The 25,588-nt window shown below is 35.5% G+C and overlaps 2 protein-coding genes across 2 annotated transcripts in view; both read right to left on the reverse strand.

The window, feature by feature from the left end:
- The window catches only part of LOC142336427 (beta-soluble NSF attachment protein-like), a 409,326-nt gene extending 385,620 nt beyond the window's left edge, over positions 1–23,706 (reverse strand). The window contains exon 1 of the mRNA XM_075385258.1: positions 23,694–23,706. The gene's annotated coding sequence lies outside the window, so the exon portion shown is untranslated. The remainder of the gene's footprint in view (positions 1–23,693) is intronic.
- LOC142336724 (uncharacterized) lies at positions 1–25,382 on the reverse strand. The gene is made up of 7 exons (XM_075385636.1): positions 25,290–25,382; positions 22,265–22,316; positions 19,921–20,094; positions 11,397–11,518; positions 10,288–10,482; positions 7,889–8,014; positions 1–102 (listed from the first exon to the last, which is right to left on the reverse strand). The coding sequence occupies exons 1-7, from the start codon at positions 25,377–25,379 to the stop codon at positions 1–3; spliced, it is 861 nt and encodes a 286-aa protein (XP_075241751.1). The 5' UTR covers positions 25,380–25,382.
- Positions 25,383–25,588: the final 206 nt, after the last annotated feature.

Genomic DNA, 25,588 nt, shown 5'->3' on the forward strand with positions numbered 1-25,588 from the left:
TTAAGGATGTTTTGATATTCCTCCTTGTTGCGGTGGTTGAACAGAAGCCAAGAGGTCTTGCGAAGACTGCCCGCCAATAATTGATGCAATGGACTCAGGCGCCTGAAATTTAAACTCCCGTAAAATGGATGGCAAAAGACACGGTTTCTTTTTCAGACGAACTGTATCGTTCCCAGGTTGAGGTCCAGACCCAAATTGGTTTATGGTCAGACCCAGTCGAGCGCACACCCATGTGTTCTCAGACCAAAATTACAGGGTCTGGACGGAAGTTCGAGCGCAGTACAGTCTGGTCGATGGTCTGGAGATGGTCTGATCAGAGGTCAATTTGGTCTGAAGAGTCTGATCATAGGCAGATTCGAGCGCACTTGGTTCTGATCAGAGGCGACTTCGAGCGCAATTGGGTCTGATCATAACCTTGTCGAGCGCACTTTGGTCTGATCAGAGGCCAATTCGAGCGCACTTGGATCTGATCAGAAATGTTTTCGAACGCAATTGGGTCTGATCAAGGACCAATTCAAGCGCCTTATTTTTTCAATTTTTTTTTGTTTTTTTTTACTTAGAGATGTTTGCTCTACCAAGAGGCAACAATAGAGCAGCGTTCTGATCACAGACTCATCTAAAGTCCAATAGCTCTGATCATAAAAAGGAATCCAGCTGATAGCAAAGGCCGGTCCCCTTCAGAGGAAATTTTGATCAACTGGAGACCACGAGATTTCTTGTAGAAAGCTGTCTAAGTTCATCCATTGAGTCAAAAATATACACTAAACGGTACACTAAAAAATTGTTCTCAACAGTTGGGTTTCGTTTTCTTAAGCAATATTTTTATGATTGATTTTTCCTTAGATGAATTAAATACTGCAAAAGTCAGTTTTTATGAAATGCATATATTATAGCAAAAGTAAGGGTTTGTTCAAAAGTAAAATTTTTATCTGATCAGACTATTTTGAACGCATTTGAGTATGATCAGAACTGCTTTCGAGCGCGCTTCAGTCTGATCTTAAATGGCTACAAGCGCAACTGGGTCTGACCATAAATGCTTCGAGCGCAACTGGGTTTGATCATAACCTCCTCAAGCGCACTTGAGTCTGATCATAGTCTGATTAAGGTCTGGGAAATGGTCTGAATTTGAGTCTGGACCATGGTCTGAAGATGGTTTGATCAGAACGCCTTCGGTCTGAAAATTCTGATCAGAGACCCTTTGTGTCTGGAAAGTCTGATCAGAGGTAACTTGGGTCTAGAAAGTCTGATCAGGGTTAATTTCCGTCCGGAAAATCTGATCAGAGATAATTTTGGTCTTGAAAGTCTGATCAGACCAAAATTTGAACTGGACCTAAACCTGGGTTTCAAGAGATTGATATAGAAATTAGTGACCACATGCTAGAGACATATGCAATTTGAGATAGTGTTACTTGTAGTGATAACATTATAGAGACATAAGAAATAAAGTGGCCAAGCCGACGTCCCTGACGCAAAATCATATCTGATCAGACCATCCGAATGAACTATGATCAGACCGCATCAGACCGAAATGACTTCTGATCAGAACCAACCGTGCTCGAAATTTTCTTGCCCTTAAAGTTAGCTTAAAATCACTAAGCATACTCAATTTTGCTCAAATATCAATTCTGGCCAGACGCATATGCGCTCCAAATTGTTTCTAGTTAGACTATCATGCACTTGAAGTGCATTCTGATTAAAATATCCTGTGCTTCAAGCGGTCGCTTTGGCAATAACTTTGGCAATAGGAAAAAAAGATAGAGTTCACCCGATTTCAACTATATATTAGAAACTGAAATGGATTTGATCTACGAATTGCATGCTAGTTTCCAAGTTTTAAACCTGCGTCAAGCAGAGCTGGTTTAAAGTAAACAAAGTGGTTCAGAAATTTATTCCATTAAGTGTTAAGTTTTGCTCTGGAACGAGCATGAGGCATTCGTTAATAAAGGAGGCTCGGTAATGTGCGTTTGCACATAAAGTTCCAGCCCCCATTCATCCGCATTTTTGGCATAGATGTCTACCAAATGAGGCACCGATAGAAACCCACCAAAAATTCAAGTATTTTTCAAAAAAAATGTATTAACAAAAAGATCGCCTCTAACGAAGATAACTCAATGGAGTAAACAAGAAATGCCGCATTAGATTAATCATATCAGTCATTATTATGAAAGCAAGTCAAGACGAACAACAAAATCAAACAACCATAAGAACAAACATTAATTACATCCAAAACTTTATCTCCATTTAGAAAAAAACTTGAAAATAAGTTCAAAAAAGAGTGAGAGCTAAAAGTGAAGCTAAACAGAAAACTGGTATTTCACTAGAAGAGACATGAGACCACTCTTTAATAACGCTCGATAACGATTAGACAGAAAAGAACAAAAACAGCTACAAAAAAATTGGCTTATATTTTAGTTTCATTTAAAAAAATTGAAATTTTTATTTTGAAACAATTAGCTTCAAAGTAATGAAAACCATAAGATGGCAAATGAAGACATCCAACATGTTTATAATGATGTGCGGCTCAGTAGGAGAGAATTCAGCTCTTTCATTATTCAATTTTTTTATGAGGTTCAAAAAAGAACAACAAATAGAGACAACAAACAAAAACTCAATTAAAACTTGCGGGAACACGCTGTCGAAGCCGTAATGCCCTATTTCGCCCATAAAAATGCATTCCATTTAGCCTTTTTTCTACCAAAAAAATTGTGGCATGTGACCTCTTATTAACCTATTTTCTACCGAAAAAATTGTGGCATGTGACCTCTTATTAATGAGATAAGGTTAAAATCAGACAAAAAAGAGAAAAAAGGACAAAAAAGTAATACTTTTGTATTTTTCGAAAACAATTATTTTCAAAGTCATGAAGACCATAAGCTATCTACTAAAACTAGATTCAAGGTTTATATATTCCTCCAAAAAACCAATGAAAACTGTCTTTATCTTTTAAATGTCATGCAACTATAAAGACAAAGCAAAAACTACAGTCAAAGACGAATGTAAAATATCATTTAATTACTTCGAGAAAGGAGCATCGAAGACAATAATCGATGCCTTTAAAGACTGTCATATGTTCAATTCTGCTTTAAATTAAACGCCAATAATGTAGCATGTGAAATGTCATTATTGTGAAGATGTGACAAAACGAGAAGGAACGTGACAAGTGGGCTAATACATAAAAATTAAAAAAAATGTAGAATCTAGTAGTATCAAAGCCAGAAAACCGTAAGCTAACGCGTACAACCGCCAAAAAACATTTAAAAAATTCAATAGAAAAAGAGGAAGAAGAAGTCGATTCAGTTAAACTCAGGAATTTTTTCAGGCAAATTTAAACCAGCCAAAAAACAACCTGACGAGCTCAAAAACCAGAAAACACTATTAGGAAGCGCAGCAAATGCGGATCCTTACAAACTCTCACGATTAGAGCACACAAACAAAACGGAGGACAACAGAAAAATGAACAACTGTCGGAAAAATTTTCCCCAGTCAATTTATCAATCGACCATTGAGAAAATTTTCCAGTATAATGTAATTTTTAGATGAATCTCAGCTGAATGGTTCCGAAAAAACTTCTTCAAACTAGAAACATCAGAAGAGCTGAAGAGTGGGAAAATTTGATGCTGAAATTAGCCGAAACTTTGCAAAATTTAAAAAAAGCTGGACACTGCTAAATTTTTGTTGCTTCACTGCTGAATGCAAATTTTTTTTTTCAGGTAACCACACCTGAACTTGTTCAGGTGAAAATTTACCTGAAATATAGTTCAAGTGTATTTCAGGTGCTTTTACACCTGAACTTCACCTGAACTTCCAGTTACCTGAGCTTGGTTCAGGTAAATTTACCTGAACTTTTTTTAGTGTGGACCTCTGATCAGAATCAACCGAAATATTTTGCCCTTGAAGTTAGCTTAAAATATCTAAGCATACTCAATTTAGCTCAAATATCAATTCTGGCTAGACGCATTTGCGCTTCAAATTGTTTCTAGTTAGACTATCATGCACTCGAAGTGCTTTCTGATTAAGATATCATTTGCTTCAAGCGGTCGCTTTGGCAATAAATTTGGCAATGGAAAAAAATGATAGAGGTCAACTGATTTCAACTATATATTAGAAACTGAAAATGATTTGTCCTAAAAATTGCATGCTAGTTTCCAAGTTTTAAACCTGCGTCAAGCAGGGCTAGTTTAAAGTATACAAAGTTATTCAGAAATATATTCCATTAAGTGTTAAGTTTTGCTCTGGAACGAGCATGAGGCATTCGTTAATAAAGGAAGCTCGATAATGTGCGCTTGCACATAAAGTTATGGCCTCACTCATCCGCATTTTTGGCATAAACGTCTACCAATTGAGGCACAGATAGAAAAACAACAAAAATTCAAATATTTTTCAAAAAAAATTGTATTAACAAAAAGATCGCCTCCAACGAAGATAACTCAATGGCGTAAACAAGAAAAACCGCATTAGATTAATGATATCAGTCATTGTTATGAAAGCAAGTCAAGACGAACAACAAAATCAAACAATCATAACAACAAACATTATTTACATCCAAAAACTTTATCTCAATTTCGAAAAAAACTTGAAATGAAGTTCAAAAAAGAGTGTAAGATAAAACTGAAGGTAAACAAAAAACTGGTATTTCACTAGAAGAGATATGAGACCAATCTTTATTAAAGCTCGATTACAATTAGACAGAAGAGAACAAAAACGGCAACAGAAAAAATTGGCTTATATTTTAGTTTCATTTAAAACAATTGAATATTTTTATTTTGAAACAATTAGCTTCAAAGTAATGAAAACCATAAGATGGCAAATGAAGACATCCAACATGTTTATAATGATGTGCGGCTCAGTAGGAGAGAATTCAGCTCTTTCATTATTCAATTTTTTATGCGGTTAAAAAAGAACAACAAATAGAGACAACAACTAAAAACTCAAAGAACTTTTGCGGGAATACGCTGTCGAAGCCGTAATGCCTTATTTTGCCCATAAAAATACATTCCATTTAGCTTTTTTTCTACCAAAAAAATTGTGGCATGTGACCTCTTATTAACCTTTTTTCTACCGAAAAAATTGTGGCATGTGACCTCTTATTAATGAGATAAGGTTAAAATCAGACAAAAAAGAGAAAAAAGGACAAAAAAAGTAATACTTTTGTATTTTTCGAAAACAATTATTTTCAAAGTCATGAAGACTATAAGCTACAAAATGAACCAATTAAACAAGTTCGAAAATTGTCTGACGTCTACAAAAAGAATGTAAAATATTGACAAAAATCAAAATTTGGTTTACTTTTTCGCAAAAAACTCGTGTGGAAGTAAACACTTGATAACGAATACCTTAAAAACGTTTGATTTTGTACACTTGCATAATCACGCGACAACGACAATGTCATATGAGGCATGCAGTTAACGGGACTAGGTAACAAATAGACAGAAAGGGAAAAATTGCAAAATTAGAAAATTTTTTTTATCATTTTTTTTAAACAACTTGTTTCAAAGTCTAGAAAACCATCAGCTATCTACTAAAATAAGATTCCAGGCTTACTTAATCCTTCAAAAAACCAATGAGAACTGTCTTTATCCTTTGCATTCAAACTCTAGAAAGCCATCAGCTATCTACTAAAATAAGATTCCAGGCTTACTTAATCCTTCAAAAAACCAATGAGAACTGTCTTTATCCTTTGCATTTCATGCGACTTAAAAAACAAAGTAAAAAAACAGTCAAAGACAAATGTAAAAAAAATCAATTAAATTCTTCGCGAAATGAATGTCGAAGACGTTTAAACCATAATCGATGCCTTTAAAGACTTTTATATGTTCAACTGTACCTTAATTTTAACGCCAATAAAGTTGTATTTGATCTGTCAATAATGTGAAGATGTGACAAAACGAGAAGGAACGTGACAAGTGGGCCAATGCCTAAAAACTAAAAAAAATGTAGAATTAAAGCCAGAAAACCGTAACTTAACGCGTAAAACCGCAAAAAAGAGTTAAAAGAGGAAGAGGAAGCTTTGATCTTTGCTGACACTAAGCTACAGGTTGGTTATTTTAAGAGAAAGATAGTGGAAAAGTTCAGTAGGACATTCTTTAATTAAAAATCAAACATTTTAAAAAGTCAAGACGACCATAATCTTTTGAGTAAAGAAAATTAACAAAATAGTTTGTAACTGCTTAAAAACACAATTAGACCTATCAACTGAGAGCTTTGATTTGATTTTTTTTATAATTAACATAAAAAAGACAGACTGATTACGATACAAATTCCTTTTTGAATTGTAACAGTACAAAATTGGACCAAAAACAACCTTGCTATTGCTTTTTGTCAATTAGGCACACTCAATTCTTTCAAATATTATAGATGCAGATAATTTGTTTAATTAAGGATCAAAAATAAACGCCGCGTCTGTGGTAATCATAGAGTAAAAAAGGCAAAATTTTAATTCCAGTCTACTCACAATGGAAGTGGAAGTACGTCTAGCTCCCATTTGTAGCTCAAACGTCTGTGTCAGTTGTTTTTGGGTGTGTACCTCCGGCAAATTTAATCAAAGTGGACCAAAAAAGCTTAGTTCAGTCAGTTTTGGTGAAAAAGGCTTCATTTTGAAATATTTAGCTAAAACTTTAGCCAAAAAAGTAAAGCAAAATGGTCAACATTACCTTTTGTCTAAAAAAATTAAGAGTACTGTTGCAAACAATTTCTAAACATTTTAGCAAAATTGACAAAGTTCTAGGCAAAAATTCCGAAAATTAGAATGAAGATAACGCAAATCGGTCTAATATTCACAAAATTCAAACCACGATAACTCGCTCTAGAAAACAAAAATGAAAAAATCTTCTAATTCCATATTCTATGCTGGACGGGCTTTTTAATGATAACACTCACAACTCTCCACTATGAATATATCGATCGGTCAAAATTGACTGATTAAAAAAACCCATTCGAGTATATGGGTCGGAACAATTACTTTTTTTCATTAATTGCAACTGAAATCATGCAACAGAAATCACAGAGTTTCTAATTGCAATAGCAAGATCATGCACGAAGTTCACTTTTGACTGCATCAAGCGAATTATCTGCATATTTGCTAGAAAATGTTAAAATTGTCTTTTTTTTGGACAACTTGGTAACGGCTACAAATAGTCTAGGAATGATTTTGTAGATTTTTTAGTAAATACTGAGTTTCAATTTAAAAACCAAAATTTCTCAAAAATCAAGTTGATCACAATCTTTAGTAAATAATGGCCTATAATGTAATTACACAATAAATTTTTTTTCCATTTATGTATAGTTAACACCACTCACGATAGCCGTTAGTGGTGTTATCTATACATAAATGGAAAAATAAATTAGTGTGTTATTACATTATAGGCCAATATTTATTGAAGATTGTGGTGAACAAGATTTTTGAGAAATGTTGGTTTCTAAATTTAACCAGCGACAGTTTTGACTGACCATACTTGAACTGGGCCGAGGTTTTAACGAAAAATAATGTAAGAATTACAGTAAATGGCGGTGAAAATATATTATATTTCACCTCAAAACACTCGACGGACTTAGCGGTGAACGAGGTGAAATTTTGTAGATGAAATATCAGCAATTTCGGTGTTGAATTTTGGTAACATTCGGAAATTTTACCTGTGAAATTCAATTTATCACCGCTTTGGCTGTAAAAATAAAAATTTTATTGCTACAAACCTCATTTCATACAATATTTTATAGAACAATAAATGCGGTGAAAATATGCGGTGATTTTTTGTAATACTTGATATTTTAAGTGGTGAAATATTTTTCACCGGATTTCACGCTTTCAACCGCAATTCTTGTGCGTTTTATGGTCTAATATGGTTTCTAACCATATAGGTTCTTTGGTAGGGAATGTAAGAAGGGTACGTACTGTTATGGTATCTTCCTCCTCTGGAATCGGCTGATTACCCGATGCACTGCACTGTTTGTACTGCTCAGCTTCTATAGCTTCAGGGGACAAGCCAGAAGATACTGCATAATAGGGCTCTGGTTCTACCTAAAGCCATTAAACCAAACTGCGCGTGTGAACAACAGTATATAGTATTATATCTAGTATATTATCATATGCCGACTGCATATGTTACTATACTATAGATATAATATCAAGTTTCGTTTTACGTAAAACGAAACTTGATACATCATATGCCAAGACATCTTGACTTCCCTTGAGAAGACCTTTGTTAAGCTAACTTTTCTTGATAAATACTGACATGTGTTGATAAAATATTAAATTTGTGGACACACATGCAACTTATACAATTTCGCGGTGTTTTCTTTCCAAGAATAATAAATTGGTTTTCAATGCATTATTTAGCCTATTTCTTCTTTTTGTTTTTCTATTTTGAGCCCATTTTTGTGTTTTATTCCATAGTTTCAGTCTACCATCACAGCAGTTTTTTTTTGGTCAATCAGCCTAATACAGTTCATTTTTTGAACGAGTTATGAGAAATTTTTTTGCCGTTACTAACACAGGCCTGCTCCAACAGAGATCTACCAAGATTTTGCTTGTTTCATGCAGGTTACGTTTACCTGTTAAAACGTATGATCAGGACGATTATCTAAGAACTTTGCAAGAGAGTAACCCAAAAGCTTTGAATAAAAGGATGCAAATTATCACCATACTTTTGTAGCTTATAGCTGGTAAATACTATAGTAGTATACATATTTTATAAATCAGCTAGTTTATAGGCAATTACCACAAGTCCATTTAGCTTTGTGGTTACGACTTGCTACGCAAATTAAAAGTTCCAAGTACACACGTGGAAGTTCGAATCGCCTATGAATCAAACCTTGTTGGCGGGAGTTAAGCTGAGCATTTTTTTTTTCGTGCAGTAAATTTTAGTCAAATATCAAGACTGGCCCGTGTAAATTGGGACATGAAAAGAGTACTCGTCATCTTAAAAAACAGAATGTCTCTATACTGATCCAGCGCTGATTTACTCTGGCACCAACCTCCGGGAACGCTTTTAGTTAAAAGGAAAAGTAATTATAACTGAAATCTACTTAGAACATCTTTCCTACATTTTGAGCGTGATTTATGCTAAGGCTTGCAAAAATCTGAAAATTTTGACAATTTTAGGGTAATTTCAATCTCGTTTTCTCCGCTAAAAAAACTTGATGGAACCGTTGTTTGCCAAAATTGATACGCTACATAGTGACTGATTTTAATGGATAAAAACAAACAGAAATGAGCTTTAAATGAAGACCAAGTGCACGACTTGCAAACAAAGTTTTGCCAAATAAGATTTTTGGGATCAAAAGATTGAAAGGAAACTCCCAAATTTATCACAATCCCGAAAAAATTTACGAAAGGGTGTTTTCAAAAATCCAGAAATCGCAATGAAGCACGATTAGCGCATGACTAATTTCTCTGATTTTATATGATTTCCAGAGGTATAGCCAGTAGAATTCTCCAAAAATTTGGAGTTTTCTAAGAAAATGCTCAAGTTTGTTTGAACGCAAAAAGCAAGTGTTTGCAATCAGAATGAGTTCTATCAATCAAAAAGTTCACTTTTAATGCAGAATATTGTATATTTTGAGATTACTATAAGGTGCATCTCCAGTGATCAGATTGGGAATGAACGAAACGAGATGTTTTGAAAAAATCAGAAATTTCTAATTTGGACAAGGAATCACTTTGGGGTGCAGCACAATCATATGGACATAAATTGCTTGTTGGTCTTCCATTTAAGGCTAATTAGTAATATTGAGATATTACGGAAAAACATGCTTTTTCATGTCCTTATTTTTCATCAAGATAAAACATCTATGCAGTAATCGAAGACAGCCGGCGATAGCCTCCAAAAAAAGAGTGAGAGGTACTGTAGTAACTAGCATAGTTATATTTTACATCCGATTGAAAATGTATGGGCGATTTTGCAGCAGCAGTTAGGAAAACGGAAATCTTTCATGAAAAATTGTAAATAAATGTTTCAGAACATTGAAACGTAAATGATGCTCATGTTGTGTGAAAAACTTGTGTAGATACTTTACGAGCCGTGGCGCTCAAACGCTAAGGACGCAGTGACCATAGTTTAAACGTTATTATCGCTTTTTCTGATCACTTTGCAGTCGTGTGGTCATCATCGTGATAGCAATTGTTACGTCAGAGACGAGTTCGGATAAATACCTCAACCTTAGCATAGCCTTCATTTCAATGGAACTATGCAGAAAGATACTTAAGATCACTTATTTGGCAAACAAATATTCAAAAAGCATGCAAAACTTTAGGAAAAAACAAATGTTTAACAAATTTCTTGATATACTAACCATCGGGGTTGGTCCATTTGTGAGAATCTCAATCAGAACCTCCAAATCTTTAATAGTGTTTACAGAGTCTTGGCGCCAATGACATTTCTTTTTGAACTGTTTTCGGATCTCTTCCAACATTTGATCTCCGTTCAACAGCTCGAATGGTGGTCTGGACTCGTCGAAGTTTCGTTTTCGCAGCATGCAGCTTCCACTCATGCAAAAATGATAAAAATAATAAATAAAAAGTACTTGATTGCATTTCCTACCCGAACAAAATTATTTTTGTCTTCAAAAAGACCTCTGCTTTACATAATCATCATTTGGTAATCTTCAGCATTACCTAAGCATCAATTCTGAAGATTTTTCTAGAAACTTCTTGAACTGTAGACGGGGATATTTCTTCAGAAATAGGATATCTTAATTTCAGAGAAAAATCGTCTCTTAAATTTCACATACCTTCAGATCAAATTATAGTCGAAAGTACGAAATCACTCTGCTTGATTAACAAAAGACAATTAATTCAAACATGATTGTTGATTGACGGTCTTAAACCGTGTAATTGAAAAATCATCTTAAGAATGTAGCTCGAAAGACTAATTTTTACACGTAATGCAAATGTTTTCAATCTTACTAACCTATTCTGAGAAATTTTTGTAGTGTTCGCATTTTTAGAAAAAAATTTTGTAACGTTTTTTTTGCAAGAGAAACATAAGTTTATAAAAGTTTCAATAAATTTTTTTGTAATGTTTCACCGTGTTTTGATTTTCGTTATAAATTTTCTTCTTGATCCTTAAACATACTCTGTTCTTAGAATGGTCAAGTTTTGCTTTGGCCTTATTTATGACGCAGACCGTTTTTTGAAGGCCTATAGGCTGTATGATTGATTCAAAGATTGGGTGGGATCCAAAGTTTTATACGAGTGAAAATTATAATTTATAAGTTATTGATCTGGAGCAAATTGATCTGGATCTGCATTTTTGTTACCTTGGACCCGAACCTGGGTGGGAGGTATCAAATGTATTGAGACATCATTTTGGTTAGGACTGTTTATCGCATGTATTTTTTTATTCGGATGAGATTCAAATTTGTTTAAGATGAACTCATTGGAATTTTTGAGGCAGAACTAACTGACATTTCCATGACAATTTTTCGTTCTCTTGAACTTCTGGATCATCCAGCGCAAAGTTGTCGTTCCCATAGAAGGTGCAGTTACTCACAGAAGAGCAGACCAAAGACTTTGGGATGACTCCTATAAAATGACATACAATTTCGGGTATCTGCGTCAATGACATACAATTTCGGATAAAAGCAAATATACATAATTCTACACTCAGTAGGTACATGGTTGAATTTTTGAGGCTTCTCACTTTCTAGTTGAAGATTTAATGCAGAAAATAGCCCTCCGTCAACGGTAGGAGCCGAACCTCAATCTCCGCAGGCACCTTAACCTCGACGATGGTATTAACCACTGGACTATCAGGACCTTGTCATGGCGTCTCAAACAATCGGATATGTTTGAACAACAAACTTATTTTCGCAGTGGGAGCAATTGAAATCACTCAAAAATCAAGAAGAAGTGCGTGAAAAAGTCAGTTGAGAAGTCAAAGATTATTCTAGAAGAAAAGCACAAATCATGCGAAAAAATTGCATAAAAAGGACACAAGCGTTTACAATAATTGCGTCTCATTCGAGAGCAATTAATAATTTTGTTTCTGTGTTATTGTAGTGGAACAGCATTAATCATTATTTTTGCAGTGTGTTATGTGCAGCCTGTTTTCAGCTGTCATTTTCTATAATTTCCCGACATTTTTGACAGTTTGACGTGATTGACCAGATTGTGGTCGACACGAATCTATGGTTAAGTGAGCAATCATCATAACTTTTACTGCTTTAACGATGAAAAAGATCGAGGTAACAATCAATTGCATACTGTGTAACGGCTGCTCTCCTATCAAAGTCAAGGAAAACTTTACACCGCCCAGTTCGTTTCAGCGGTTTCAAATCTGTCCGGATATTGTGTTTTTGCAGTTAACTTTTGTGAACTGTATTATCCGCTATACTATAGATTACCGTTGCATTACTTGTTGCTCTATTACGCTTGATAACTAATTGCACAGCTTTGCTGTATAACAAACTTGTTTCTCTCAGAATAACAAAATAATTCAAATTGAAACAACCAAATTTTTTGTTGAGTTTTTGTTGATAACTCAACTTATAATTCGAAATTGCAAATTCTGCTTCTAAAAAATTGTTAAGGATGACTTCAAGTAACTGTCAACCAATTTTCAAATTTGTAGCGAACCTCCTTGTTAAGGGGGGCGCTTTTAAAGCAATTCAGATATTATAAATCTGATTCAAAATAATATACAACTTTCTGTTTCTCAATTGGCTTCAATAACCACCAATATCAAAACTATGCTAGGCTTCGTTAAAACCAGTAAGAGCAACTGACTATGTGCTTGGCACAAAGTTTCTCTTACTTAGGAACTTTGTTCCTCAGAAAGAAAGTTTTGAGAATATCAAAGTTAATTCTCTTTTCACAAGTGAAAATTAAGTTAAAATTGTACAATCACTGAATTGATCTACAAAAACAAGACACGATAACAAGTTATTTACCGCTCAAGAAAGTGTGCTTCAATACGCACTGTATGTCAATTTAACAAGACAAAATTAACGAATTTCATCTGATTTTTGTTAGTTTTTCAAGCTCCTTTTATGCTGCTAGTCACGTGGATTTACATGTCAAATTCAACTGTTGATTGGTTGTAGATAATAATGTCGACAAAATGTGAACACTTTTCCATAACGTCACTTTTTCAGTGTAAATTTGATGTCATGGGAAATTTGTTAACCATGTAGAAGTTTTGTCGAATATTCTGTATCAATAACAGGTTGATTCGCAATCCAATCGCAAAGAATCTGATGCAATACTGTTAAGTCGTAGTATTGTTTTGCCGGTGGTTTGAGGTAGTTCGAATTTGAGTTATAGTTTGACTTCATGAATGACGATTGTGTACTAATCATAGTTGCTAAATATAAATGTTGAACAACGTGAACAAATCCGTATAGCTTCGATAGAATGTAGCATCAAATTTCGCTTGTCACGCTATTCTAAACTGAACAGCTTGAAATGACCTTGAAGCGCTATTCAATTTGGTAGTTGAGGTAGTAAGCTCAGCCTCAACATCGCCGGCCCTGTTTTCCATCGTGAAAACATCTTTTCCAGGTAGTACTGGGGCGAGCTTCACTACTGGTCTCTTGCATACTCCGTCGTTTGTTCGAACTATCGCTGATCGAATCACACCGTCAGACCCAACGATGGTCTCCGTAACTCGACCTAGATTGTAATATCCACGCTTATCGCTGTCTTCGATCAACCAAACGAGATCGCCTTCTTTAAGGGTTTCGTTCGCCGTAGATCGCCATTTTTACCGATTATTAAGAGTTGGCATATATTCTTTACGAAATCTGTCCCATATGAGATTTGCATAGGCTCGAGTTTGTCGAAAGAGCTTTCGATGATCGACAAATTCTTCTGCGCATGGTAGATAGGGTAAGCAAACGTTCTTGTTGCCAAGCAAGAAGTGATTGGGGGTCGATGCTTCTAAGTCATTAACATCTGAACTGACTGGAGTCAAAGATCTTATGTCTGCTCAACAATACACATCGTTGTTGAAAGAACGTCCTCGGTGACTGATTTGTTCCCCAACACTGCATACATTGCTTTCTTGCAACTTCTCACCAACCGCTCCCATAATCCTCCAAAGTGAGGTGCTGCGGGTGGGTTGAACTTCCATCTGATCCCTCGTTGAATTAGATGTTCTTCGATCCCTTCTTTGTTCCATGCCGCAACGTACTCTGCAAACTCTCTTTCAGCTCCAACAAAGTTTGTCCCATTGTCGCTGATGATCGTATTCGGTTTGCCTCTTCGAGCAATAAATCTCATTATTGCATTGAGACAACTATCTGTGTCCAACTTGGGTACCACTTCTATATGCACCGCTCTCATAGTTAGACATGTAAAGAGACAACACCATCGCTTTTCGTTCCTTCGCCCAATCTTCACAATGAAAGGGCCAAAGTAGTCAACTCCCACGTTTGTAAAGGCAGTTGAAGCATCTAACCGCTCTTCGGGTAGATCTGCCATTACTGGTGCTATCGTTTGTGCTCTGCCTTTTCTGCAGGTAATGCACTTGTTCTTGCTTGATCTTAAGGCGTTCCGTATGCCTAGGATCCACATCTTCTGCTGAACAATGTTTCTTACATGCTCAGTGCCCTCGTGTTGATTGTCCTTGTGCTCGTTTCGCAAGAATAATTCAACCGCATGATGTTTCCAATGTAGCAAAATTGGATGCTTTGCATTGAAGTCCAACTGACTTTTGCCTATTCTGCCTTTGGCTCGAATAAGTCCTTCTTCATCCAGGAAGGGGGAGAATTGTAGAATTTTGCTGACTTTTGGAATTTCCTTTTCAGCTTTGAGAGATTTCATCTCTTCACCTTTTGCCCGTCATGAGTCCACTGACTACCCATCCTAGCTCTGTTAGAACGGCAAAAGGTTCACTTCGTGTTCCTATCTTGTAGTCCAATGGTCGTTGTAGCTCATAAGCATCTTGACCAAGGATGATGCCAACTTCCATCAAGTTGAAGCTTTTGTTGGGTAAAACACTCAAGTGGTTGAAGCTTTGCTTCAGCTTGTTGCAATTGTAGTTTGTGTTTCCCAAGGAGATTGACGGGTGTGCAGACGCTTCGATTGAATGCACTTTTGAATGTACTCCCTTTATTTTTAGAGGAACCTTTTCTGTCTTCAGATCCTTCGTTCCGTGTATGCCAGCTATGTTGAGCGTCACATCGGTGCCTTGGGCTCGTAACTTCTCTTGCACACTTTGATCGATGAATGAAACCGTTGATCCACTATCGCGGAAAGCATATGTGTTCAGCCTGTTGCCACTGCTCTGTATTGAGACAGGAACTATCTGAAGAAAGCTTGTAACTTCGTTACTCTGGTTGATTGTTGCTGCGCTTACGTTGACTGCATGATTGCCCTCGTCCATTTGGTTTTCTGAGTGTAGCAATCGGTTGTGCTTCTTGATGCATCCATTGATGCCGCACGCATTGACTTTACAATCTTTGATTGCATGCCCTTTGCCTAGACATCCGTAACATAAGCGTTGCCTTCTCACTGCTGCGTACCGATCATTCACACTCATATTCCTGAATAGTGGACAGTTCCATAATTTATGAGTGCCATCAGCTAGTAGACAGTGAACACTTTGCGTTTGATTCGTTTCTTTCACGTTGGAACTTGCACTGAAGTTCGACGTTTTCGAGAACCGTTTGTCTCTATTTGTGCTTCTTCGGTCTTCTTCTCTTCGCTCTCCCTTGAAAGCTGAAAACCCTTCGTGCACGAAAGCAATCCTAGATAGCCATTTTTCAAACATAATCAGATCAAGCCAATCTTAACCTTTATCATCAACATAGAACCACCACTTCTCTTTGAGAACTTGGGGTAGTTTATCTACTGCCATATACAATGTCGAGCTTGATTGCAGATCACCAATCTGCTTGTACTCTTTGAGCACATTCACAAAGTTCGAAACAATAACTGAGAAACTGATCAGACCTGTTGAGTCGTGTGGTTTCACCTGACTTGCTTTGCGAAGGCTCTCCAGTTGTGCATCAATGATCACATGAGGCCTCCCAAATTTCCTCTCCAGGATACTCCATGCAGCACCATAGAACTGTCCAGAATAGCCCATTCCAGAGATTGCTGACCTTGCCTTGCCTGTCAGTAGAGTCTTCAGATGGCTCATCTTCTCTGAGTCTGGTATTTGTCGTTGATCCACTGTAGCAATGAACATACTAGACCACTCCGGCCATTCGAGAGGGTTTCCGTCGAAGTTGTTCAACTTCAGCTGTGGTAGGTTACTGCTACCTGCGTACCCAATGTTATGTTGTAGTCGACCAGCTCTGGGGGAAACGTCCCGGTCTTCAGCACTTGAGGATCGGTCTCGTGAACTGCGATATTGTGAGAAGTGACTTTGCCTGTTCACTTCAGGGGTCCCATCGAAGCGAGCTGTTGATCGATCTGGTGTTAGAAGGTTGTCGATACTGCTGGCCCAGTCTGAGACATCTCTCTTTTTTGGGGTCCAGTTGAAGGGTGATTTGTCCCGAGCACCAGTTGATTGGGAACGAGCATCATCGTTCTCTAATGCTGTTCTCTTCACTTTGCGCTCTAGCTCACGCTCTTCCTCCAGCAGTTGATGCTTGGTTTCGAGTTCCTTCATTTGCATTTCCAGCTCTAGCCTCCTCCGCTCAAACCGTGCTTGTTCGAGTCGCATCTTTGTTTCGAATTCGATATCGAATTTCTTCATCCTTTCCGCTCGCCTTTGCTTTGCTGAAGATGTTTCCGAAACATTCTCCGCCTCTTGGCCACTTGCTCTTGCTCCATTTTGCACTGTTTGAACAACTAGGATGTCCGTTGGGTAGTTGTTGTTGCTCTCGCTGTCGTTCACTGCTTGGGTTGCGTTGCTTTGCTCTGCATTCATTGCTGGTTGCGTCCCTTTGCTTATATATGAAAGCCAATGATAGTCCAAACTTGCTTTGCGCTTCCTTGCTTCTTTCAGATGCTCTTCAACGAAATTAACTTGATAGGGCACAAGCTTGTTTCGACGCTGCAGTTGCTTGGGTATTTCTTCCTCTAGAAGGTGAACAGTCTGTTGGTAGAGGACCTTTAGTTTGTTGGGTCGATCTGAGTCTTCAATTATTTTGTAGCCAATCGCTGTTTTAGTGTTGACTTCTTCCAATAAATCTTGGAATTTCTTGTCGTACCTTTGAGCTGCTGATTGAAGCTCCTCCCTGCTGGTTGTGCAGGGATTGCCTGGTTGCCTTTTGCTTTGCTTGTTCCTTTTAAGCGAGGTTAATTCTTCAACGTGTTTTGTGAATTGCACTCGCAACTTTCGGTCTGCCTCACTGGCGTTGCGCTGTTGATTTGTTTGATTCTCTTTGGGGGGTGCCTTCGGCACTCTCTTCATCAGATTGGACAGCAGTTTGCCTTCCACTGTCCTGGTCGGCGGACCAAATGTAACGGCTGCTCTCCTATCAAAGTCAAGGAAAACTTTACACCGCCCAGTTCGTTTCAGCGGTTTCAAATCTGTCCGGATATTGTGTTTTTGCAGTTAACTTTTGTGAACTGTAATATCCGCTATACTATAGATTACCGTCGCATTACTTGTTGCTCTATTACGCTTGATAACAAATTGCACAGCTTTGCTGTATAACAAACTTGTTTCTCTCAGAATAACAAAATAATTCAAATTGAAACAACCAAATTTTTTGTTGAGTTTCTGTTAATAACTCAACTTTTAATTCGAAATTGCAAATTCTGCTTCTAACAAATTGTTAAGGATGACTTCAAGTAACTGTCAACCAATTTTCAAATTTGTAGCGAACCTCCTTGTTAAGGGGGGCGCTTTTAAAGCAACTCAGATATTATAAATCTGATTCAAAATAATAAACAACTTTCTGTTTCTCAATTGGCTTCAAAAACCACCAATATCAAAACTACGCTAGGCTTCGTTAAAACTAGTAAGAGCAACTGACTATGTGCTTGGCACAAAGTTTCTCTTACTTAGGAACTTTGTTCCTCAGAAAGAAGGTTTTGAGAATATCAAAGTTAATTCTCTTTTCACAAGTGAAAGTTAAGTTAAAACTGTACAATCACTAAATTGATCTACAAAAACAAGACACGATAACAAGTAATTTACCGCTCAAGAAAGTGTGCTTCAATACGCACTGTATGTCAATTTAACAAGACAAAGTTAACGAATTTCACCTGATTTTTGGTAGTTTTTCAAGCTCCTTTTATGCTGCTAGTCACGTGGATTTACATGTCAAATTCAACTGTTGATTGGTTGTAGATAATAATGTCGACAAAATGTGAACACTTTTCCATAACGTCACTTTTTCAGTGTAAATTTGATGTCATGGGAAATTTGTTAACCATGTAGAAGTTTTGTCGAATATTCTGTATCAATAACAGGTTGATTCGCAATCCAATCGCAAAGAATCTGATGCAATACTGTTAAGTCGAAGTATTGTTTTGCCGGTGGTTTGAGCTAGTTCGAATTTAAGTTACAGTTTGACTTCATGAATGACGGTTGTGTACTAATAATAGTTGCTAAATATAAATGTTGAACAACGTGAACAAATCCGTATAGCTTCGATAGAATGTGGCATTAAATTTCGCTTGTCACGCTATTCTAAACTGAACAGCTTGAAATGACCTTGAAGCGCTATTCAATTTGGTAGTTGAGTTAGTAAGCTCAGCCTCAACATACTGAGCAAATTTTGCAAGCATTTCCAAATTTTTGGCCGATAATGCCACAATTGTAAATTTTTGCAATTGATCTCTTCACAAGATCTCTGATTTATTTAGCAATGTGGATTATTTTCCTTACTTTCCTAACTGTTTCTCGGAGATTGTTTAATTCAATTGAAAAAAGTGTAAATTACACCATGTAGAACGATATGTGTAAATATTATAATAAAATCATAATAATAAAATGGTGTAAATAAAATCACTATACAAGGCCAACTTCTAACGATAAGGAACAAAAAATTTTCAGGCCGGTTTGCAAATATTTAAGAAATATTGTATCATTTAACAAAATTTGCAAAATTCTTGGTAATTTATGGCAAATTTAATATTAAGTTTGGGGAGTCAAAAAAATGGACAACGAAAAGTTCTCATCTAACTTGATGCAAGTATTCTATATTACGCATACTTTATTAGAGAAGCTAACTTTGTTTTTAAATGAAGGTTGCGACAAAATCTCCAGGAGATCAGGTTTTATACACGAATTGGCGAAAACCATTAAAGTACATCTGTGGTTAACAAGAAAGTTTAGAGTTAAAACTTTTTTTCGTCATTTCTGTCTAATGCTTTTTTGATCAGACTGCAATTCCCTGGTATCTATACTGCTTTTCCTCCCTTTGGCAGAATCCTAGAAAAACTTGAAGAAATATTGCAAAATCAGCCCTGTTAATCAGATCTTTTGACACAGACTCAGTGGTACATTCTGTTTTATGGTTTAGTAAGGTTGAATTTGTTGAGCAATTAGTCAGACAGTTAACTCATTAACATTTATTGAACACTTCAATGTTTACTGTCTACTTGACCATAATAAATCAGTGCTGAAACATTGTATACCAATTGTATATCGTCTGCGGAATACTGTATCAGTGTATCCTAAGAGTATATTGCTACCTCATTATGTGCAGTCTATTCGCATAGGCACTTTTTTTTCTGAAAATAGACTGAGCATTCTTGGTTTTGATTCGCATGATGTTCGTAGGAAAATCATGAAAAAATATGACCATTTCGAAAAAAAAAATGAAATTTTGGACGACGCACTTTTTGAGCACGACGACGAAGTTACCATCTTAAAACATTTTAATCATTGTAAATAACGTTTCATTATCAAAAAGTACCCGCCAAATCCAGCAAAGACACGCCCAGGCCCTTGAAATTTTCCAAAACCATGCAATTTGGGTCCAATTTGCCGATTTTGAAGTTTTAATTTAAGATTGTAATGGAGTATTGAATGAATGTTTAGGTTGTAGTTTTACATTTCAGATACAGAAATAACTTGCCTGTTTTGTAAAAGTAATTATTGAACCTCTCAATCCTGTCACATCTTCCTCCTTGCGTCCTCCCCTTTCCACTCTGAATTCCGCTGAGAGAGATACAGGGAAATTGAATCACACTAGTAGGTGTCCAGATAGGGGCAGGACAGTCGTCTTCTGACCGACATTGGTTTCCAAATACCTTTTTGTTATTTTTAACGTCACTCATTAATCACCAAATTTGGCGCAGAAAACAAAATCATGGAATGCACGGTATACAATCAAGATTTGATGGTTGCTGTTTCCCGTGTCAAGCATTTTCGGTGAAAACACAGATAAATGAGCCGAAATTCAGCGGAAATTCGCTCAAATTGAAAGGTTGAAAAAATGTACTGGACCAATATCTTTAACCGCGGGGGTTGCTTATTACATCTACAATACTTTGAATAAATTCGGATTTGTTCCAAGTACTTGCGATAAACATCATCATGTTTGAGATATTGCTTAAAATCAATTTTTCCAGCTTTCAAGTTTTAATAGGAATAGATAAATGATCATTAGTCTATTCCTAACAAAATTTATGCACGTTTTCGTGTATTTTTTTTAATTGCCTATCTGACCAAATTTACTGCTGAAAAATTTTCAGAGCTGTTGGTCCCTCAGAATTCCATGAATTGTTCCAATTTTATTGTTCCGTTTATTTTTTTGGAATTCTAAAGTTGTTGTTCCAAACCAAAGAAAGAAATAGGCTATGTCTTTCTTTTGTTTATCCAATTTTAATACTAATAGTAATTATTATGGTCATTTATGCGTAATAGCGGCAGAAGGACAGACATTAAGCAAAGCGCCCTTTTCCCAGCTGCCCTTTGTTTATTATTCCCCACATTTCAGATTGATAATTTTATTATCAGCATTGCTCTTGCTCTGTTTTCAGTAATTTTGACCTTTTTATCTGAAACTTTTGCGTGGTACCATCATTGCAGTCATTATTGGTCAGACTATGGTCAATTAGAAGCTACTGTACAGTGAGAACTCGCCCTCACACAGAAAGCTTTACTGAGGCAGGGGATTGAGCTTCAATCTTTTGCGGTTGAACCGCGCACCTTATCTCGTCAATTATGGCCTATCATAATCTTTTGCGGTAAGATAAAAAAAAATGATATCAATTAACAATCTTCGAAAAATTGAATGAACTGTTCAGCAAAATCTCTTCTAAAATATTTGATGCCTTGAGAAGTTAATGTGGTTTTTAAATTTCAAAATATTGTCGCCTTCTGTTCTTTTCAATTTTGAAAGACAATAGGAACCAAATTATATATCAAAAAAATAAATTGCTCAATTTAGTTTGTATTTTTGTACAATTAGTTGGTCTAAAAAACGCCTGAAAACTCATACAAAAATGTTCAGTAAAGTTGAGATATGCTGAAAAAATTCAAAATATTAAACCATATTTAAAAAATCAATTTGTTAATCAAAAGATTCTGTGTTTCGGGAAAAACATTTGAAAACAACAACAAGTGTATGTATTGTAGGAAAAGTTCACTATTGTGATATTCAGAATATTTGATTTGCAGTATTGAAAATCTATTATAGGCACTTTGGAAGAACTAATTTGTTTCTTTTCTTTTGTTTTTAAGTTTAATAACTTCCATTGAAAATTTTCTGATTGAGTCGATTAGATAAAAAAGGCATGATCCAGTTTCTATCGAATAGAACAGATTATGGACTTATTAAGTTTTAAGAAATTGTTCTCTTTGCAATGTCTTCATGCTTCACATTAATGATCATGTTTCAACTTAGGTACGTTGTTCGGTTGGTATTTTTGCGTTAGCACGTTCTCTTGTGCATTGCATTCTATTGACACTTTTTCTACTTTTATCCGTTTTTCATACCCAAAAGGTATTTATGCGCAACAAGAATAATTTCGTATCTCTGTTTATCCACTGCAAACGATTCTTAATAATCATTAAAGTAAAGTTTAAGAAACCTTGGAAAACTTTGGAGAACACGGGGTTGGCCCTTACAAGCAACAAAGTTTCACAAGTTTTAGTCAAACATTATATCTCACTTTTACAAAGCATGAATTTGCTCTTGCTACTAATTCTTCAGAACAAGTCCATAATTTAGCCAATTCGTAGGTCTCATTTTTGCTAGCATTTAATTTTTCAAAAATTTTCTCATTCCATCTCGTTCTAAGATTACAACTTTTGCTTAGGGGTATTGTTTTGACTAAAGTCTTTGAGTCGTTTCTATGTAGAGGTCCACTGATATAAATTTTGCAGCAGCGGCTTTGTTTTAACGTTAATGAATAGCTCGCGCATAGTTGTATTTTTTGCTTCGATATAATATTTAGAGTGCTGTTAAAAGTGTTCCTCATCGTCCGGATTCCGAGGTACCAAGTAGCCATCTGGCGTTCTTTGATCCTAAAAAATTTCAAACAATTATCAAGATTTGAATGTATGCATTCCTGATACTGTTCATCTTGAAGTTTGTTATTTTCCTTAATCCCTATAGTGTTCAGATATCGCCTGAAGAGTACATGGGAGCCGAATATGGTATCCTTTACGTCATAATAATTGCTCAAAGGAGCCCAAAGGTGCAAAAAGCGATCTGAAACATTCTCTCCATTGTATAAAAATTTATTCGCTAATTTATTCGCTAATTTATTTATTTATGAGTTAACTTATTTGCTAATTTATTCGTTAATTTATTAGAGGTACCTATTCGATAGAGGTTCCGAATCATAATAAATCTACAAATGGCTGGAACTTGCATAATTTTTCTTCGATCAATATAGAAAAGCTGAAGAGTTTCCTTGTAGAACAAATTTAGGGTTTTTCAATGTTTTTGCGTAGAGTTATCTTGAAAGTTGTTTCTTTTCCGAGGAGCTGCTAATCATAAGTTTTGGGGTAATTTGGATTAGTGCTGTAATACAGTTCTTGACAAATATTCACGAGCTTGGCCTAACGCCAGATATTTTTAAGGTCATTTTCAGACAACTTTCTTTTAGCCGCGATTCACACTCTTACTACAGAGGTGCGATGATCTGAGAGGCAACGAGAATTTTAATTAAAACAACCACAAGTTTGGCTAGTTCCCGACAATCAGTTTATTGGACAGTTTTTTTTACAATTATCTGAAAACAGAGCCAGATGGTCCAATTTTTGCCCCTCACTAAACTGTTTTTTTAAATAACCTATTCATAAACACAAAAACTGACTTCTTCCCGTAATGCGGGATACTCTCCATAAGCATCAAATATACTCATTTAAAGTTCTTTTCAGCTGGTTAAAGCAATCTGAAGCTAGAATAAGAGTAAAACTTTAATTTATGTCAGTTTTTCTTATACAATTTATTTTTCTAAAATTAAATTTCTCTCCGAAAAATTCTTTGACTCTATAGTTGATTAAATCAAAAGAAACTTTTCTAATTCTGAAGGTGTTTTCGTATTTACATGCGACGAGTTCACTGCTTGAAAAGTGATTTTAGTTGCCTCAGAGGAAAAAAACTACAGTTTTAAATCAACAATTTTTGGTTCTCGAATTTTCTAACAAAAAAAACAGTTTTCTGTATGCTTCCTAAAAAAATTCTCAAGTTCACATTGATCAGTACACAACTTTGAGTATTCGAAGTTGAAATAGTATGTCTTAAAACTTGAAAATTTCGAAACTGTAGTCTAAAACATCAATATTTTATGTTGAGAAAAATGTCAAAAACTTTCTCTAGCGAAAATCAAAGATAGTTTGGCATTTATCAACTGGTTTCTTTGCAAGCCCATTTTACGATTGAAATTTTTAAACATTTAATAAGTTTCACTGCCGATACTCTCGAGGAGAAAAATGAAAAAAAAACAGAAATCTTAAAAATTATTGATAAACGTTGTTCACCTACTCCTATCAGATTAGCTTTTTGCTTATCATAATTACATAACTTTGAGTGATTCAACAAGTGGTTATTACTATTTCGGATGTGAAAAGTCCGAAAATTTCTTTTTGTTGAGTTTCCTTAAAATAAATTGTTCTGCAAAAAAATGTCAATCGATTCCTCTAATGATTATAGAGATGCTAGTAGGTTGGCATCTAAAATTATATTTAGTTTTCAATGCTTTTTAGAGCCATAATTTAGGAAATTGATCAACCGTTTTGCACGTTGAATGCATTATTAATTAGTTTTTAGTGGAATTTTAAGGCAATGTTTTTTCATCTTCAATCGTTTGTTTAGAGATAGATTTCTGTTATGAGATGGAAATGTTTTTGATGCAAGTTTTTGTCAACATGTTTTGAAAATATCTCTCAAGCCTCATGTTACTTTTACTTTCTTCTAATTGACAAAAAATGAGCCAACATTAGAGGCAGGAAAGAAGCCAAAACAGTACAATGGTTTTCAGTAATTAAGCAACTGATATGTTGCCCTAGTCTACACGACGAATTATTAAAAGATCGTCCACGATTGATTTAAGGCATGAAAAATCTACCCTCGACAAATTTTTGTATAAAAAGAATTTGTTTGACTTTGCGTGATGTCTTCGATTTTGGCTGGAACTAAAACTACCGTCCTTGAGCTAAATTATCCACCGCTAGACAACAAAACGAACGTGTCCATGAATTTGGTTGGTTAATAAAACGTCTGGAATATGGCTCCATTTGGCACTATCTTTTATTATCTAGAAGAATCAATAATCTGTCAAAATAAGCATCGTTTTTTCTAAAGATAATTTTTTTTGAGAGAAAAAAATGACTAACGTCACATTTTCATCATGGCTAATGAGAAGAAATCCAATACAATTAAAACACCTACCATGTACAGAAGCAGAAAACTTGTTGTTTTTCAGTTTTGAATTTGCAAAAAACAGACTTATTTTTACTCGAACCATGTAAAGGGCATGTCCGACCCATGATAACTATGAAAAGACTCTGCTTGACACAAAAGAGCCATGGAAAGACTTTTTACTAAACCCATGAAAAAAATTTATTAAAAGAATTGACTGCGCTTATGAAAAAGAAGTAACCTCCAGTTCAACTAGGGTCCTTCACCGTGTAACTTATTTCAATATCACCAATAATCACCACCTGGATTTATTAGGTCTTTTTGTAAATTCCAGGTCTAGACTAAGTTGCTTAATTTGGTTGAGAGGCAAACGTCAATGCATGCTCGATTTGTTTCAAAATGGAAGTGTTGATGGATGAGCATTTTTGATTGGGTTTTTTGTTTGGCTATATTTTTTCTCCATCTTTTATCTCACGACTTCTAGGTTACTGCAGCTAAATCCTTTAAGTACAAATGATTACATATTGTTCTCTGATTTAATAGTCAAAGTCTTAGACTTTTCTCCTGCACTGAAAGCAAGGTAGGCAAATATTGAAAATAAGTTTGTCTAAATAATTTTGTTTTTCTACCTGCTTCTGAGTGAGAGGTGTTGCAGAACAGTTTGTGAGTAGGAAAATTATGAGAAAAATTGGAAAAAATTTGCTTACAGCGAGCTGCATCTTTGTTTGCTGTAAAACTATGATGTATCAAGAGATTTGCCTTCAAAGCACTTGTGTCACAATATTTAATTCTTAAAATTTGAGAAATGAAAGTAAAATTACCGTGTAACCCTGTAACCTGATTCAGTTTCTATCACTTTAAATTAACTCAAACTTATTGTTGAAAAAAACCTGCCAAAATGCAAACAGAGCAAATTGGCAAAGTACTT

Source organism: Convolutriloba macropyga, chromosome 3 (assembly GCF_964194025.1).
Source record: "Convolutriloba macropyga chromosome 3, txConMacr16.3, whole genome shotgun sequence".
Classification (NCBI taxonomy): Eukaryota; Metazoa; Xenacoelomorpha; order Acoela; family Convolutidae; genus Convolutriloba; species Convolutriloba macropyga.

What these genes read in the sequence shown, in the direction of transcription:
- LOC142336724 (XM_075385636.1), bottom strand. Translation starts at nt 25,379, where the DNA reads ATGCAGCTCGCTGTAAGCAAATTTTTTCCAATTTTTCTCATAATTTTC. An exon ending in TAATTACTTTTACAAAACAG is followed by an intron (nt 11,519 to 19,920) that starts GCAAGTTATTTC and finishes GTCATTTTATAG; the next exon opens with GAGTCATCCCAAAGTCTTTG. An exon ending in AGGAGGAAGATACCATAACA is followed by an intron (nt 103 to 7,888) that starts GTACGTACCCTT and finishes TTTAAATTTCAG; the next exon opens with GCGCCTGAGTCCATTGCATC.